Here is a 19274-nt window from a genome sequence, read left to right as displayed (position 1 = left end):
GAAACAAAAAGGTAAGGATGAGAGAAGAAATTGTGAGGCAAATTTTAAATGCTTAGGATGCAGTCCTGCCGTCAGTGTGCTGGGGGCAGAGTATGGGTGTGCTTGCCTTGCCTGATGCAAAACAGTATGCTGGGCTTAGGTTTGCCATCCCCCACCTGCCCCCCCCACAGCCTGTTCACCTGGCCAGCAAGGGGGAAAGGCACAGGGGGAGGAGAAGAAACACTTGCACATGCTCCCATTCTCCCTCTTCACACTGTCAAGGGAGGAGCCATGGGGTGTGCTGAAGCCGATTTCAGTGAAAAACACCTGTTTGGAGGCATCACTGAGCTCGGCTTCAGTATGTCCCATGGCTCCTCCATTGCAGTAGAAAATGGTGTTCCCCTACTGCCCCCTCAGCCCCCCTGCACCCTCACTTGGCCCTCCAGGGCCCTGGACAACCCTAGTCAGACTATAGTACAGCAACCAAAGCCCTCACATTGGAGCATGATGAACCCAACCCTTATACATGCAAGTTATTCACACAAAGGCTGAACACTATCAGTGAAGGGGGAGGGGGGTCAGATGCTTGGAAAACTCCTGTCGCCTGTGAAGCACATAGTGTTGGTCACCTCTAAGTGGGGCCTGGTGATCTGGAATTACAACTGATCTCCAGACTGCAGAGATCAATTCCCCTGGATAAAATGGCAGCTCCAGAGGATGGACTCTATGACATCACATCCTTGCTAAGCTCCTTCTCTTTCCTAAACTCTTCTCTCCCCAGTCACCATCCAAACTGGAGTTTTCAATCCTAGAAGTGGGGTGTGCAACAAGATGGATTGGTATGGGAGGAGGGGCTATTGTGTCCTTCTCTCCTTTCTCCTTCCTGTCCCTCCCCTCACTTGCTGTTGATTAGCAGAGGTTGCCTCACTTGCCCATACTCAGAGCTTGCAATCCCTGCCCTCTGCAAACAGAAAACAGGACCGGGCCTTATAGATTAGGAAGCAGTTTAATGCCAGAGTGCGAGGGTTGAGTTCCAGGAGTTTCTAAGCATTCCAGTTCTATCTTGGATTATATTTATTAGTGATGAAGAAGATGATATGCCTATGGGGCCTACTGAGCAATTGTAGCCAGTCCCTACACAACTTGAATTAGGGGTCATGGCTTCTGTTTCTATAGCACCTTCAGTCCTCTGCTCTACAAGCTGCTTTTTTCGAAATTAAGTGCTTAGTAATACCCAATTTCTGTAGGTGCCTAGGAGAATAATTTGAAATATTAATTCTGCAGTGAATAATTTAAGGAACTGAGCGTAAGGGGAGAAAAGCAGTACTTTTAAGGATGCATCATAAGATTTCAAAACTTAAAGATGGGTGACATCTTTCAAAGGTGATCATTCTTAGTTCTTAGCCAGCTCTGATTTTCTTCTGCTATTCCAGAGTTCCCAACGGATGCCTACTTTCTGATGGTGATATTAAAATCAGCTTGTCCTTTAAAAAAAGCCATCACCAAATGCAAACTTTTCTCATACCCTTGCAAATGGAAATAAAAAGAATTATTCAATGCACATATGTACATTATACACAGATTGTATGTGTGTTCACAATAACTTGTGAATGAAGTTCACAAGTTATCCTCTGCCTTACTGCTGTTAGTTAGGAAGAGTTATAACAACAGTTGTCTTTTAGCATAGGTACACATCAAGAATAATTGTGTTTCAAAAGCAACCCTCCATAAGCCATAAGGTTGGTTTTCTAAACTTAAACATTCTTAAAACAGGCAGTTGTCCAATTCAAGATGTATTTTAATTTTTTTACTATGAGGAATTAGGAATTCTTCTCCAGTGGGAACTCCTCCTGTAATATGCTGTTCCAATGCTATTTGTTCATGCCATAAAATGCAATGGCATACACAATGGTGTTTCTCAAATGTTTGGTGAGTTACGAATTTGGATACAAGTTATCATTAAGGGGGGAAACTATGCAAGTAAGGGTCACTGTACATATTGAGCACATAGAAACACATACAAAATACATGCCAAAGTGTAAATCATGTATAAATGTGTATAAACGAAGTAAACAAATATTCACAGAACATTTGGATTTTTAAAAATCATTGTACCAGTTAAAGCATGCACACGAAGTTTGATGTATGTTGACTACATCTTTTTTTATAAAATTATTACAGGAACCTCAGTCCTTCAGGTGACAGCTACAGATGCAGATGACCCCACCTATGGAAACAGTGCCCGGGTCGTGTACAGTATTCTTCAGGGACAGCCATATTTCTCTGTTGACCCTAAAACAGGTGAGCACGTGTCTTTTCAACTGCACAGTAAACAGTCTTCTTCTGTTGGTAGAATAAATTCTATGTGTTAACAAGATTCTTGAGTGCTCGAGCCAGCACTTTTAGGGCCAGAGAGGAAACACTGGGGATAACAAACCCATAAGGAATAACATGTGCATGAATAACCCCCCCCCTCCCCCTTAAAAATCTGGTTTGAATTTTGGTGGACTTGTGGTGCTACATTCTAGTTTTGTATTTGAGTTTCAGCTCTTCACTCTATCGTAAATCTTATTTCACGTCTTTGAAGATTTTTGAATTCAGTGCAGAATTTTAATGTGAATGTTGTTCCTTTCCCCCTCCTATCCCCCTTTCCCCTTCCCATGTCCCTCCCAGTCCTGACCTCGTTAAAATTCAATTGTAAATGTTGTTCCTCTGTTCCTGTAAATAACATATCTTCTGTATTGATTCACTATCCTGAGAGTTTCACTTTTTGTCTACAGCAGAAGACCTTTTCTTACTTATTTCTTTGTGTAAGTTATGGCTCAAAACTCTACTTATGTATTTATTCATTTATTTTAGACTTTTATTCCGCCCTCCCATGAGCAGGCCCAGGGCAGATTACATCAGATAAAACATTTCACATACTTACATCATAAAAACAGTTTAAAATAAATAACAGCATAACAATATAGTATAGAAACTAATATACACGACAGCAGCAACCAGTTTGCCAATTGGAGCAATCAATTCGCCAATTTGGAAGCTAGATGGTGAACGACTCTAACAAGGAGGGCTCAGATCTTCTCTTCTCCTCTGTCCAGACTGGCAGAGGCCTAACCTATCCCTAACCGTAATGCCTGGTGGAACATCTCTGTCTTACAGGCCTGGTGGAAAGATAGTAGATCCTGCCAGGCCCTGGTCTCACTAGATGGAGAGTTCCACCAGGTTGGAGCCAGGACTGGAGCCTGGCTCTGGTTGAGGTCAGACAGGCCTCCCTGGGACCAGGGACCACCAGTAGTTGTTTATCTCCTGATTGAAGCATCCTCTGGGGCACGTATGGGGAGAAGCAGTCCCACAGATACTTGTGCAGGGGCTTCCCTTTCTCCTCTGTAAAAAGCAAAATTCCTTACAATCATGAACTATCCCTTGTATTATTGGAAATGTCTGCATGTCATGCTTGCAGTATTTATCCTCTGAGCTGTTACTGTCCTCCTGGGATTTGAGTTGAAAACTTGGTAATGGAGGTTCATTTTATTGCAGTAACTACACGCTGCAACTTTGTATTTGTGCAGTGGGTGTGGCTAAAGTCCTTTCTCTTTGCTTATTGTTCTTGTCCATGTATGCTAAAATAACATCTAAATTTTTCCAATTGATTTTGAAACATCCATTGTGCTGCCACAAGTGATCTTTCCACTTGTTCACTTTTTGGGAGGGGGGGCAGAATGTCCTTCAGGAGCTTTCAGGAGAAATGAGTGAGTGAGGCTACTAGGTTTTTTTGTGGTCTGCTATGCTCATGAGGACCTGAGTTATAGCCTTGAAAATTCAGAGGGGCCTTAACTCAGTGATGGAAGGACCACGGATCACTCTCTGGCAAATCCACGTGAAAGAGCTTGGGAAAACCTCTACATGTGTTCTTGGAGAAGTGCTTCCAATCAGAATACATAATATTGCGTGGAATGAACTAATGGCAGGGCTTGCTGAACTAATGGCTGATGGTAGAGAGTGCCTTCAAATCACAGCGGACTTATGGCAACCACTGATGGGGTTTTCTAGGCAAGAGAATAACAGAGGTGGTTTGTCATTGCCTGTCTATGCAACCCTTGTCTTTGTAGGAGGTCTCCCATCCAATAACTACCCAAGGCCAACTCTACTTAGCTTCCGAGATCTGACAAGATCAGGCTCACCTGAGCTAAGCATGTTAGGGTGGACTTGGTACAGAGCAGGCTTTTATATTCATGTGACCCTAAATTCACAGTTGCCTTTTCCCTTGTTAGTACTATTAAATATTGAGCCTAGTGCTCAAGTGATGTCAGCCAGGCAGCAACTTCAGCTTATGATAGTAACTTTATTTGCAAAAAGAACAGCGTGGCTCCCGAGGGGGCCAGATATATACACCTCCAACTCCACCCCATTTCAGTAACTCCCCAATAAGAACACAGGGACTAGGATCCTTCATTTGCATGCACTAAACAAAAGGTAACGTGTTTACACGACCGCGATTGGCTCATATCCAGGGGAAACAATTGGTTGCTGATAACTCTGATTCCCAATAGGATTGGCTACCTGAGGAGCCCTGTTTTCCTCGAAGCTAGCCCAATACATAACAAGTACATCTAATGCCAGATGGATACAAGTGGATTCTGCAAATGATTTGTGGGATCAAAGCTAACTCCCCAACATGCAGATTCCAGGCTAAAAACTGTGGGTAGGATGTTTGCATGAAAAATCTTTGCCTGGGTGTCATTTAATGTCGGCATTAGATTGTGTTAAATCTCTCTGTCGTGTATGTATGTATGTATGCATGCATGCATGCATGCACATATTTATCCCCCTTTCTCTGTGAGTCTCAAGGCAAATTACACTGTATTCGTCAATATTACCATCGGCTGGGACATTCAATGAACAATGCAAAAGGATATGGATTGCAGAAATTTGGTAGCAAGCATGAATCCAAATACAATGCTGAAACAAAGCATAAGCAATTTGACATGGCATATTAGACAACATGGAAACTACACAGTGGGAGCATACTTTCTACAACAGACAGTACCCAGTCTTATAGTCTACAAGCCCTGTCTCTTTTCCAAATGTAGCGGGTGTCTACCATTAATAGATAGCTATTTATCCTCACAGTTTGCAACACTCTGTATCCATACATGGTTATGGAAGATTTCAAACAATCAGGATTTAATGAATAAAGGTTCTCAAAAAAATAGAAAAATATGTGCCATTACATTTAACGGCTGAAAGTTCCAGATAATTGACTGATTTTGCATATGCATTCTGTGTCCTACATCCAATGCAGTAAAGATGCTTCAGCATATCACTTCAGCACTGTCTGACCTTGATTTTGTAGGCCCCACCACTTTAATATGAATTGAAATGGCTTTCTGCGCAGTCTTAGGAAAATTGTTACCTGTGAATATTTTTTTTAAATGTGCCTTACTAAATGAATATGTTTTTAAAATTATTCTTTGCCACCTCAGTTGGAAGAATGAGACAGACACAGGTTATTGGTATAAATAGCCACTTTATTAAACATAACATCAACACTAAACTGCGGCAAGGGCAAACTATGCGGTACAGGACAAGCCACGGGGTCACCTCTGACCACCGCCTTGCCTGCATGGGCGAGCCCCCATTGCCCCGGGCATAATCCATTCATGGAATGGCCTCGGCCCGGCCAGCCAGGCAAAGGGTTCCCCCCTCAAGCTCCTAAAGCCTCAGCCGTACAGCATGAGGGAAGGACTTGCACCTGGGGTTCCCTGGAGGCAGTCTGCACAGGTGGTGGTAGCCATGAAGCATACCATCCCTCCTGAGAGACCCCTTTCCCCACCGATGGGGAATTGCCAAAGGGGTGCTCACCAGCCCGCTCCCTATTTCCCAAGTTCTCCTGCCAGGGGAGGCCTACACAGCACCACCCCGAAACAACATCTCAACCTTTGCTTCAATACAAGGTAGGCAAAACACCTGCCCCCCACCTATGCCAATCAGGGGGAGCAGGAAAAAATTCCTACCTGGCTCTTAGTAAAGCAACCGGCTAATCCTGCATTGAAACAGGGAGAGGAGGGTGGGCCGATCGCTCGGAGCAACTGCGTGGAGGTGGGCGGAGATGCCGAACGGCTCTATCTCCGCCCCGCCCCCTGAAGAGACCCGGATGGCCGGGAAAAGCTGGCTCCTCCTCCCGCCGAGGAGGCAAAGTACGGCCCCATGGCCAAAGCCACACGTGGCTGCCGTGTATGGCCGCATTGCCACCTCAGTTGGAAGAATGAGACAGACACAGGTTATTGGTATAAATAGCCGCTTTATTAAACATAACATCAACACTAAACTGCGGCAAGGGCAAACTATGCGGTACAGGACAAGCCACGGGGTCACCTCTGACCACCGCCTTGCCTGCATGGGCGAGCCCCCATTGCCCCGGGTGTAATCCATTCATGGAATGGCCTCGGCCCGGCCAGCCAGGCAAAGGGTTCCCCCCTCAAGCCCCTAAAGCCTCAGCCGTACAGCATGAGGGAAGGACTTGCACCTGGGGTTCCCTGGAGGCAGTCTGCACAGGTGGTGGTAGCCATGAAGCATACCATCCCTCCTGAGAGACCCCTTTCCCCACTGATGGGGAATTGCCAAAGGGGTGCTCACCAGCCCGCTCCCTATTTCCCAAGTTCTCCTGCCAACGCGAAAGGCCAAGCCTCAGCTTAGGCCCTCGCGCCCCACAGGTGGCCTAGTGCCAACCTGAGCCCAAGCCGCAGGTCGTCCAAGAAGATGTCATTACCAGACGGCGACAAATGGACCCCGTCAGCCCTATAAAGGGCGGCATTAGCGGCTTTAATGCGAGGGTGAGGAAGATAAATGCCTAGTCCCGTAGCTAAAGCCTTATGAATGGCCCTATTTGCCCGGCGCCTAGCCCGAGCCATCCCCCTAGGGTCAAGAGACTCCCTCCATTTACGACGGGGGAGCATCTCAGACCAAAATATGTAAACACTAGGCCAACGGCTCTTGATCACGCGCAGATCAGCAATCACTTGTAGTGACAGGGCCCTGCCTTTCAATAATCCCAGGTCATTACCACCCACGTGTAAGACCAAGATGTGGGGAGGAGGACCCGTCCTTCCACCAAACAAAAGAGGCAGCAACCCTGACCACCGAAGGCCACGCCGACCCAGCCATTCAATGGAGGCATCTTCGCTCAACCCGAGCTGAGCTCCAATCGGCGTCCGTCTGGCTTGCACTGCAGCCCAGAACACCATACTGTGGCCAGCTATAAGAATCCGCTTCCTTTCAAGGTTGCCCACTGCACCTGGAAAAAATCAAACTACATGAGACTATAATACTGGTAAAGGACGAATATAAGACCGATAAGCAGATGACTTCCATCTGCCCACCTTCTGAATGGTCCTGTCAGCATAGCCCATGGCCGCCGCAGTAGATGCAGCCCCAATTCGAAATGAATGAGTGCCGAATTTGACACCCACCAATCCCAGCTGGCGCAACGCTCTATCAGTAACCGCCCAGAATTGGTAGCAAGTTAATGGAGAGCGATCATCGTGCCGAAACAACACTCCTTCATCATGGCCTCTAACCTTCACATAAGAGCGAAGTGCCCGGACAGGGCATAACGCCTTGTCCTCACAAGGACCCAAAGTCAGCACGGAACCAGCTTGCTTTTGATCCGTCTTAGATTTCCTAATCCTAATCAGGACCTTACCACCCTCGAACTGAATATCACAAGCCGACAAAGCCCGTCCGGAAGCATCCCGCTGTGACTGAACCACCAGTTCACTCACCCTCAGGGCACCGAAGAATGCCGTAAGGGAAGCGGCATGGAACAGCCGGCACTCATAACCGGAACTACATATCTCCCCCCACCGAGACCCAAGGCCTCTCAGAATAGCTGGGGAAATAGGCTGCCTTAAATCCTTCACAACCCCCAACTCCCTGGACCAACCCTCGAGTACCTTCCGGATTCGAAAATCACCCGTGGAATCTGACAAGCCACGCGCCTTGCAGGCAAAGGCCAGCGCAGCTAATTGGCCCCTAATAGTCTTCACAGCCAAGCCACGAGCCCTCTGTGCTACACAAAACTGCAGGAGGTGCACAGCGGGGATGGGCCACAACTGCTTCAGCCCAACCCCCTCCCTAAATTCCTGGAACGTTCCTACCGCGCGTTCATAGGCTCGACGGGTGCTGGGAGCAATAGCCATCTGAATAGCTCTGTTCACTTCCATTTGCCAAGACGCCACAGGTCCAGTGGCATTCTGAAGGGAAAGCTGTCGGCCCCGGGAGCAAGACGCCTGAAGCGATCCATCTGTTGGCGAGACAAAGCGTCCGCCACCCCATTGTCGACACCCGGCACGTGTCTGGCCCTAAACAATATATTAAGCTGCAGGCACTTCAACGTGAACGCCCGAACCAACGACATAACCCTGACTGACTTAGATGTGAGAGAATTAACTACCTGCACCACGGCCATGTTGTCGCACCAAAAGTGCACAACGTGGTTGGCAAGCTCGTGCCCCCAAAGAAAAACCGCCACCAGAATGGGAAAAAACTCCAAGAAGGTTAAATCCCGAACCAGCTCACTCTCAGCCCATTCCCTGGGCCACTGTTCCGCACACCAGTGCCCACGGAAAAACACCCCAAAGCCCGTGGACCCTGAAGCGTCGGAGGCTACTTGCAACTGGGCACCCACTAATAATTCCTCACGCCAAAAAGTAATCCCATTAAAGGATCCCAAAAACTCTTCCCACACCTCAATGTCTGCACGCATACCCCTATCGATGCGAATTTTATGGTGAGGGGCCCGAAGAGCTGCCATGGCATCACACAACCGGCGTAAGAACGGCCTACCCGGTGCGACTGCCCTGCATGCAAAATTTAGAGAGCCCACTAGCTGCTGTAGGTCAAGGAGAGATGCCTTCCGCTTACCCTTGAATGCAGACAATATCTCCCTGAGCTTGCACACCTTATCTGCAGGGAGACGCAGAGACTGGTTAACCGTATCAAGCTCAATGCCCAAAAACGTCATAACCTGTGATGGACCCTCAGTCTTCTCCTGTGCCAGAGGAACCCCCAGTTCTCCAGCCAGGGATACAAAGCCCGCAAGCAGGCTGGCACATCGAGCCGTGCCAGCAGGCCCAACGAACATAAAATCATCGAGGTAATGACAGGTATCCCGGCATTTAGACCTTCTCCGCAGCTCCCACTCTAAAAAGGAGCTAAAGCGCTCGAAGGCAGCACATGAGATTGAGCACCCCATGGGAAGGGCCCTGTCCACGTAATACTGACCCTCAAAAAAGAAGCCCAGTAGATCGACATCATCAGGGTGAACCGGGAGCAGGCGAAAGGCGGACTTAATGTCGCACTTAGCCATAAAAGCTCCCACCCCGCACCTGCGCACCACCTTGACCGCCTGGTCAAAGGAAGTATAACGCACAGAACAAAGCTCCGCCGGGATGGCATCGTTGACCGAAGCCCCCTTTGGAAAAGAAAGATGGTGAATCAAGCGAAATTCACCAGGGGCCTTCTTAGGGACCACCCCCAATGGAGAAACACGCAGGCACGGGACAGGAGGCGAAAGAAATGGCCCCAACACCCTGCCTTCTGAACACTCCTTCAAAATTTTCTCCCGCACAACAGCTTCCATGCCCAAAACTGAACGTAAATTGTTTGACATGAAAGGAACCCGCGGGCCTTGAAATGGTATCCTAAAACCATACTTGAAACCATTCAACAGGAACAACGCATCATCACGCTTGGGATAATAAGGCAGTAATCGCTCAAGCGCTCTCAGATTTACTGGGCTGGGGCCCTTTTCCAGCAGACTGCTGACCCCCGCCCCCACCAGAGCGCCTGCCACCCCCCCAGGTTTGGCCCTGGGGCAGGAGGAATAAGCATGCTGCCCGGAACAAGCCGGACATTCGTGTTTATATTTGCAGGCCCTCCTGTTGCAGAAACCCTTTGAGGTAAAGTCCCAACAGAGCAGCCGGGGTTGAACCTGCTGCCCCGCCTGGGAGCGGGTGGAGCCAGCTGCCTGCGGGCGGTGAATCAAATGTCCACTATCCGCCCTGTCACCAGAATTGGGTTTCGAAGGGGACATGACATGTAGCCACAGCTGTAGGTAAATCTGATCCCAGGGGATCTGAGGGTTCAAAGCTGCTCTCATTCTAAACTCTTCGTCGTACTGCAACCATGCAGCACCAACGAAGTCAGTGTACCCCCTATAAATTATGTTGAGATACTGAAACAGAGAAACAGCACGAAAAGGCTGCGCCCTCGCCAGCACCCCTGCATATATCAAAAACCCCGGGAGCCAATTATGCCATGTGCGGTCAACTTTGCGACGCTTGATTTTTTCCTTGTCGCGGTCATCCAAGTCCTCCTTGTCCTTCTTTTCCAATTCACGGAAAAGAAGGGTGAACACGTCCACGTACTCCCCTCTCACAATCTTATCCCTCGTAGCCTGAGTAAGGTGATCGCCAAGGGGGAGAGCTGTATCCCCAAAAGGCAGCGCCCTATAGGGGACCTGACCATACACACCGTAAGGGGTAAATCCCCAGGGTGGGCAACCGCTGTACTGCCAACCTAAGTGAGAAACACCTTGAGCCATGCTATCAGAACCCGGCACTGGACCTGTAGCAGGCCCTGCAGCCGATGGAGCGCTAGGTGCTCCTGGGGGCATATTAGCCGTACCCACGAGCCCCGGGAACTGCCAAGCTGTGTTCAGTGTGGTGGATGGAATGGTGGGGCCAGAGGACCCGGAGGCAGCGGCCTGACCCCAGGGTCCCCATGGCCAAGTGCATGCCTGTGACGGCAAGGTAGACTTACCATCAAGACCACTAGGCTCCACCGCCACTGCCACTTGACCGCCTTCGGCCTGTCCAGGTTCAGGATCACAAGCTACGACATCCTCCTCTGCAGGGAGCTCCCTTGCAGATGATGGCCCAGCCTCAGCCGAACCTGCAGTGGACTCAAGAGCAGACAAAGGAGTCAAAATCTCCCTCCTGAAGGCGGCTTTAGAAGCAGCCCTAACTGGTCTACTGCGTTCAGCAGATGAACCAGCCGTGGCAGGTGCCCCCTTGCCCCTTTCAAGAGCCTCCAAACGTTTCAAGATTGCAGCATGAAAACTAACATCGCCCTCATCGTCTGAGGATGACACTGCAGGGGGAGGCCGTTTGGAAAGCTGTTTCTTAGCAGGCTGCTTGCCCTTGGCCGGCCCCTTCCCTTTTCTGGAAGCCATCCTGCCTGCACACCCAAGTTGATTAAGACTGAAAAGCTAAGAACAACAGCTGCTTGCAGAACAACAGGCAGGCCCTGAGTGGAGATAAAGCTCCCTCCCCACAACCGCAGAAATAGACGTGGATTTGCAAGCTGAGAAAAGAAAAAGGGGGGGGGTAGAGGGAGACAGGACCCAAACAGCGTTTGGAGCAGCCCCAAACTCCAGCAGCCCCAACAACGCACAATATAAAATTAAAATGGCGGCCACAAAGCCCAAAATGGTGGCCGAATTGCAGCGCAAAGGGGATCGGTATAAGGCCAGGCAAGCCGGACACCCCCCACCCCCAGTCACGAGCCTTTACAGGCGGCCGGAGCAGGGTAGGCCAAGATAAAGGGGCAAGCACGCCTCCCCTCTAGCCCCCCTGCACAACCCCCCCAAAGGGATCGGCGCGAAGCGCCCAAACCGTTCCGCGGCCGCTGAACCGGTGCAAGGCCGCCGGGAAGACGCGCTCCACCGCGCTGCCCAAGAAGGGCCCTAAGCGTCCAAAGAACGGAGCAAGCAGCCCGGACTGCAGAGCCACGCAGTCCCAGGAGCCGGCACACCAGCGGAGCAAGCTGCCGCTCCAAGCTGCTCCGTCTGCAGACGCGTCCCCCGAGCGACGGCAGAGCAGGCTCCCAAAAGGTCCTGCTCCAGCCGATCGCTCGGAGCAACTGCGTGGAGGTGGGCGGAGATGCCGAACGGCTCTATCTCCGCCCCGCCCCCTGAAGAGACCCGGATGGCCGGGAAAAGCTGGCTCCTCCTCCCGCCGAGGAGGCAAAGTACGGCCCCACGGCCAAAGCCACACGTGGCTGCCGTGTATGGCCGCATTTTGTGATTTGTGACTGACAGAATATGAAGGTTATGTTTCTGAGAAATGCATTTTAAGTTTCTTTGTTACATATATATATTTTAAAAAAAACTCTCAAAGTACTAATCAAGTCCTCCCCACTTATTTCAATACAAAAGTTCTTCCAAGTAGAGATCAATATAGCCTTGCCTCGAACACCAGCAACTTGCCCGCTGTTTGATTATGGATATTTTACACTGTTTAAAATGCCATATTCATCTTTTCATTTTGAAATATGAAATTGTCTCATCAAAATAACACTAGACTTACAGCTCCATTAGTCATCAAAATATTGTTGTTCAGCAAAAATGAATGCAGTTGTTGTTTTTGATGGGGGGAAAATTAATAGTTTTGAAATTGTATGTGGTAGATATATACAATGCATTTCCATTGAATTATTCTGCAGGGCATCTGTGTGCTTTGAGTGAAAGGGCCTTGTACTGTGCATTTTTCCATTGTGTATGTGTGGTACTAACTAAGCACATGCTATTCTCATTATTATGTTACTTTTGTTAACTTACTTTGCTCTTGGTAATCCTGGTTCAGGAAACATTCACATAGAATTGTACCACACTCCTTTACTAACTCTAGCAAAATCAGTAGGATCCAAAACAGGTGACCACTCCAGAAGTTACATTTTCATGAGGATGTTATCTTTCCTGTGCTAGAAACATATGTCAATGGTAAAATTAAGAGTACAAAAAATAAACTTTTCAAATTTTCAAAGGATGCCATCACGGAGCTGCTGTAGGCATGTGTTGTACAGTGAGGACCAAGCTAGAAGTACCAGTACAGTGTCATTTCCAGTTACTAGACAGATTTATGTTGCATTACATGAAGTCAAAGGGCTAAATCAACAATAAACTGGATTGAATGGATGAAAGTGCATGTAAATGATCTGACGTTTTTTCATAAACTCAGAGCTGCCTTAGCATCCTCACCCATTTTCCTAGCTTTTGTTTTGGTATTCTTTTTCCTCATCTTGTATGTAGAACACTCTGCTTACAGGGAGTTCTGCAATTCCAATGGCTCTTCTAGACCTCATAGGGGATGTGACGTACTTTAGCTATCCCGCTAGGACCGAACCCTGGGGAATGCCCTAAGTAAGCTCTGGGTGAGACAGCAAGAGGTTGAGGTTGGTAGAGTAGTTACATAGACTAGGATGAAAGGGGCTAATCAGGGCTTTTTTTCAGCTGGAACGCGGTGGAACAGAGTTCCAGAACCTCTTGAAAATGGTCATGTGGCTGGTGGCCCCGCCCCCTGATCTCCAGACAGAGCGGAGTTTAGATTGCCCTCCGCACCACCAAGTGGCATGGAGGGCAATCTAAACTTCCCTCTGTCTGGAGATCAGGGGGTGGGGCCACCAGCCATGTGACCATTTTCTCAGAGGGCAACCCACTGAGTTCCACCACCTCTTTTCCCAGAAAAAAAGCCCGGGAGCTAACCATAGTTACTTTCCCTAGAGTGGACAGTTGTATTTCAAAGGGGGGGGGGAGTATTCAATGCCAATGTTCTACAGCCCAGAAAATATTCTTTAGCAATATTAATCACCTATCCACCTAACTAACCTAAGAAGGATGTTGTACAAGGCCTTTCTAAAAATCCTGCGTCTGATCCATCTAGGGTTACCAGGTCCCCCAGAGCCCAAACCTGGGGATGGGGAGGTGAGGGGGCATACACATAATCCTCTGGATTATGCAGGAGCACACTATGGGGCTCCTGGGGCCATTCCCTGCACCTTTCCCCCCGCCAGCCAGGTGAGAGGTGGCAAGGAATGGAGGCTGGGAGTGTGGGATCCCCCACCTGTACTGGGGGACTGGTAACCCTAGATCCATCTGATCACCAATCACAACAAGTTGTCAGGCATGGAACCCAGGACCTAGCCCCACTATGGCAACCTATCAACCATCCAACACACCATCATAATTAGCCAGTGTTACAGCCCCTGCAGCTGCCACATCTTCAGCCGCACCTGATGCTTGCTCTGTGCAAGGGACCTCCAGCCTCACCAAAGTGGCACAAAATCTGCAGTTACCTGCCCTTATAGAAGGCATCCTGTTTTATCTCTGTATGAATCTCTCCCATCAGGTGGATCACAGAAATATAGTTCCAGGCCTCTCTGTGGCAGGAACAATTTTATTTAAGGTTGAAAATCTAAGCATACCTTCATAGGAGTTACTTCTATAAAAGATGCATAATATTGGGCTTTGGGGGTGCATGAATAAAGTGTGTTTCCAATTTTAGTTAGGAAAAAAAAGTGTCTCAGCTATCAAAAGTTAAGGACATTCTGTTCTGCTAATATAAAACAAGGAAGAGAAAACTCTTAGAAATCTAATGTTCAATTATACTTTGCACGGTTTTCTGATAGCCTCCACCAAGTAATCCAAAATGTATTATTATGTGTGATTGATTTCTACTTTGTGGTGCCAAGAAGAGGTCACATTAAAGAATCAAAGCTCATTTTCTTGGTCAAGCCTCTCTTTATTGCAGACATGTTTCCAGCAGGCTATTCGATTTTACATAAGCTAAAATTTACTGGTGACTTCGCAAATGATAATTTCACCATTTGTCTTTAGATTTGAAGTACTTGAGCAAAATATTCTGAGGGTTTTGCTTCCTGTCTTTTTTTTCTCATTTAAGATGCACCAACTCATTTCTTCCATTTTATATTTGCTGTAGTCACAGTATTTGTTTCATTGCAATGGGAAAATCTGGTTCAAAACACTGGGCGTTCTCACACTCCCAAAGCCTCCAGAAGATAACAGGAAACTCATGGAATGAAGCATCTTCCTAGCATGATTTCCAACATGATTCCCTTTAATGGCGTGATTTCTGACATCATCGCACCATTAAAGGGGATCGTGCTGGGAAATTGTGCTAGGAAGATGCTTCATGCCATGAGTTTCGCACGATCTTCTGGATGCTTACAGGTACATGTGAAAACAGCCACTCTCAAATTAATACTTCCATCTCAGACATTGCATTCTGCTCTTTGGTTTTATTTTCTCTAATTAACATTGTAATAAAATTCTCATTATATTGATGCATGCTATGGAGAATTGATCCACCCATGTGACTGTATGCATCCTGTGGCAGTCCACAGCCGCTACATTTTTAAATATTAGAGAAAATCAGCAAAATTTTAAAACGTTATAGAAAAACTTGACAAGCTCCAGAATCTGCCTCCATTCTGTTGGTGGCCAAATATGTGCTTAGCATCTGGTAGCAATAACAGTTTATTAGATGTGCTGTTCTGTAAGTCGTATATTGGTGTCCCTTTTTAAGTCAAAAAATCACACTTTGATTTGTTTTTTAAAAAACTTTTATTAGCAGTCTTTTCTCTGAAGATGCTCAAGGCAGCTTACAGTATCCTACTATATAAAAGGCTGTGTTCCAGAAAACTCACTTCCTACTCTGGTGCGCCTCCAGAGGGTGCTGCTGTGGAGGGAAGCCCAGAAGAGGCAACCCGTCCCTCCAGGGAAGCACAGGCTGGGATCAGGCACGGAGCAGGTGGCAAGGCCAGCCCTCCACCTTCACCCAGTTGGGATCAGAAGCGGAGCATGTGGCAATGCCCACCCTGCCTTCATCTGGCTGGGATCAGGTGTGGAGCAGGAGGCAATGCCCACTCCCCCTTTCACCTAGCTGGGATCAGACGTGGAGGAGGTAGTAATGCCCGCTCTCCTTCACCTGTCCCGGATTAGGTGCAGAGGAAGTAGCAATGCCTGCCCCCCCCCTCCGCCTTCACCCAGGCAGGATCAGTCATGGAGGATGAGGCAATGCCTGCCTGCCCACCTTCCCCTTTCAAGAACTCGTAGTATTTTTTTCCCACAACGGGCTTTGTTGCTAGTAAAATATAAGCAACATAAATATATTAAAAACTGTAGTTCAAAACAGTTTTAAAACACAGTTAAAATACATTAAATATGTTTGAGAATATTTCCTGTTAGCATTTTATGGAAAAGAGAAATCTTGTGACATGATGCACAATAAACCCAAAAAAGCACTGGACTCTGCTACAAAGGGGCTACGCACCTCACAGTATACTTCTTCCCCATACTTTATTTATTTATTGTACAGCAATTTAAAACTGGTGTCTAGTTAAATGTGCTATTTAACATTTAAAAGATGAGACACATCACTGCAAGTCTATCTTCCTTCTCCTTCTAATATCTTTGCTGGCATGGACAGGAAAGGTTACATCCCAAAGTTGAAAGAGGTACTTCAGGAAACGTAATATAAGCTCACCCTCAACATTTAGTTACTGAGATCTCCGCAAATGATGAAATCCATGATTGTTGGGACTCGGGGGGCCAGCTGCATCCAGGGACAGACTGGGGGCCCAAAGGGACCCCCTCCCTCATGAATGGAGGCTTGGCCCTCTCAAGTTGCCTGTAGTGGCCAACTTTGCCCAACAAATTGCACAACAGTGGCCACCTCACTTGCCTAGCGAGGGCAAGTCACATGACAGAATAGTGGCTTCATGTGACTAAGCTGCAGACTGTCCATATGTGAAAGTGTGAGTTGAGAATCCATAAATGGCAAGGGTCTATTGTAGACACTCTATAGGAAATTTACAAACTTTCATTTGAGACAAATCTCACCCTCCATGTTCTTCTTCCCTATGAACTGCATAACGGAATAACATTGCTCTCCCCAGCTTAAGAGAAGCATCATCAACCATAATACACATTTTCCTTATTGCAGCCTTTCCATGTTGCTGCAGATCAATGTAACTCATATGAAGGAAAAGAGCGAAGTAGAGTTTGATTGGCTCTGTAATTTAGCGGGAAAGTTCCTAGCAGGACACTGGCTTGGAGGTTTCCAGGAGTGATCCAAGCGGGACACCCTTGTTGTGGTCAATCAGCTTGGACCAACCCATGGCAGTGATGATGGGAGTGGGCTTTCCTGCCACCTCTTCCTATCCTGCCACTAGTAAAGCTGAGCTGAGCAGCCCAATGATGCTATCCCACAATGCCTGGCCTCACCTGCAGGCATCAGCTCCCATGTTGCCCCCTCCCACACTGCTGGCCAGTTGGGTCCAAGCCTAGCAGTCCGTCATGGGTTGCTCAGTTCAGATCTAGCTGTACGGGGAAGGGGCAACGGGTATGCCTGTCAAGAAACTGATATATCCATGTCTGTTTCTTGGTTCAGTTCAGGCCTTGTGTCTGATAGATGCTTGTAAAGTCATCAAGACTCTGCAGTTTCAGAGCTGGGATTGAGGGTGTAATGAGTTCATGGCTTCAAGGTCTTGCACTTATATTGCATGATTCTAGCAAAGGGCCTTGGATGAGAACATGTGCACTGTCCTTGACTGACTAATTGGGATCAGGCCAGTTGCTACAGTTTTGGATAAAACAAGGGTCCTCATTCTAGTTCTCCCTCCCCTGGACCTTTATTGCTTTTGGACACTGTATGGTTGCAGAAGGGTTTTCTACTACCTGCTTTTGTACTCTCAACCTGCTCACCTGGACTGGGGCCAGCCCAGGATTTCTGTCTCTGGATTCTGATACCTTAGAACTTTGCTTGGACTCTTTTGGTTTAGCCTGAAAGGTAACCTCAGGCTCAGAGACTGGAAGTCTGTTAAGTGTGTCAGTTTAGTTACCTAGTGTTTATTGTTTCCCTCTCTATTTCCATTGTTGTATATCTGTATCCCGCCGCACTTCTGTTAAGAAACTCTTTGGAGTATATGCCTTGTGTGTTCTTTGGGAATTTGCAAGCTTTAGTCTGCATCCAGTACGTTGGCCCATTATGGTCATAGCTTCCTAAATATTTAATCTGCAAAGTGGTCTACCTTGCAGGGTTGACTTCCTGCTTAAAACCTGGTAGGGCTGGGAACTTGGCTTTTCTGTTCCACGACAGAAGGTTTAGACAAGAGAGGCTGGTGGCAGCTTGTTACCCTGGAAATGAGGAAGTGCAGAAGTGATTGTTTTGCTCTATCCTCCCACTCAGGATTGCCTATGGATACAGCCTTCCTTGACAGTGCCTACCCTGATTCTTATTATTGCTACCATGCCCAAGTCTGTCTGAAACAAACCCTACAGTTTGTTCTGCTCAGAAGTGGCAACAACAGGCTTGCTATGGCCAGCACTTTGACCCCAGTTCAAGTTGAGTGACCCCTGTGGGGCTGCCAGTCCCAAAGGGGCTGCTGAGCTCGTCTTGCTCATGGGCTTTAATATCCCATGTCAGGATATTTAATATCCCTGTAGGAAATCTTGCATTTTATAATGAACCTGGTAGCAAAAGCTTGAGAATGAATGTGAACCCAAAGAGTAGGGTAGCAACCACCATTGATTGTATTGCAACACAATTGAGTGGTGGTATTGGAGGTAGGAAAGCACAAAAACAGCATCCAAAGTCACGGGCATACTGAAACCAAAGTAAACTCTGTTCATTATGCAGAGACTTATTCATTGCTTAGCCACTGGCTCATTGTTTGTTAAGCATCCTGCTTACAAAGGAACAGGGATGATCTACAGATGAACAAAACTGAGAGGAAGAATGAAAGGGGTCAAGGTAGGGTTGCCAACTGTAGATTGGAGAAGTCCTGGTGCTTTGTGGGGGGAGCTGCCTGGGAAGAATGGAATTTGAGGAGGGGAGGAAGTTCAGCAGTTATGTTTTGGCACTCTAGGACTTTTATTTCTCCTAGACTCTATAGTATATCGAGAGTCTACCTTCTGAAGCTGCCACTGATCTCTGTAGTCTGAGGATCAGTTGTCATTCCAGGAGAACTCCATCTTCTGGCCTAAGGTTGTAATTCTAGGTTAAGCAAAGAAGGGCAGCAGTCAGGCAAGGATCTCAAGTGCTGGAGAGTGGGAGAAAGCAGGAGCAAGGAAAGGTGAGGCAAGATCAGTTGGGTCCCGGCCATCACCTATTTTGTTGCAGGTCAAATTTAATGGTCATTTCTGTAGTAAACTTTTCCTTTATTAACAAGAATTTACTTTGAATCAGACCTTTGTTTTATCAAGGTCAGCATTGTTTACTCAGACTGGCAGTGGCTCTCCACGGTCTCAGATAGATGCCTTTCACATCACCTGCTGCCTGGTCCTTTCACCTGCAGATTGAACCTGGGCCTTTCTACATGCAAAGCAGAGGCTCCTCCACTGAGCCACAGCTCCTCCTCTTATTACACTTCCTCAGAAACGTTCAGAAATAATTGTCTCTGTGTTACCTGGCAGTGTTGTCAAGGAAAGCTGT

General features: G+C 47.6%; 1 protein-coding gene across 2 annotated transcripts in view; it reads left to right on the top strand.

Annotated features, from left to right (window-relative positions):
* The window catches only part of CDH18 (cadherin 18), a 284990-nt gene that overhangs the window by 99000 nt on the left and 166716 nt on the right, over positions 1–19274 (top strand). For both annotated transcript variants that reach the window (XM_054985367.1, XM_054985366.1), the window contains exon 3: positions 2161–2280. In XM_054985367.1, the coding sequence (XP_054841342.1) occupies positions 2161–2280 (120 nt within the window). The remainder of the gene's footprint in view (positions 1–2160; positions 2281–19274) is intronic.

Source organism: Eublepharis macularius, chromosome 7 (genome assembly GCF_028583425.1).
Source record: "Eublepharis macularius isolate TG4126 chromosome 7, MPM_Emac_v1.0, whole genome shotgun sequence".
Classification (NCBI taxonomy): domain Eukaryota; kingdom Metazoa; phylum Chordata; class Lepidosauria; order Squamata; family Eublepharidae; genus Eublepharis; species Eublepharis macularius.
The sequence above is the reverse complement of the archived record's forward strand: the minus strand, read 5'-3'. Positions and strand labels throughout refer to the sequence as shown.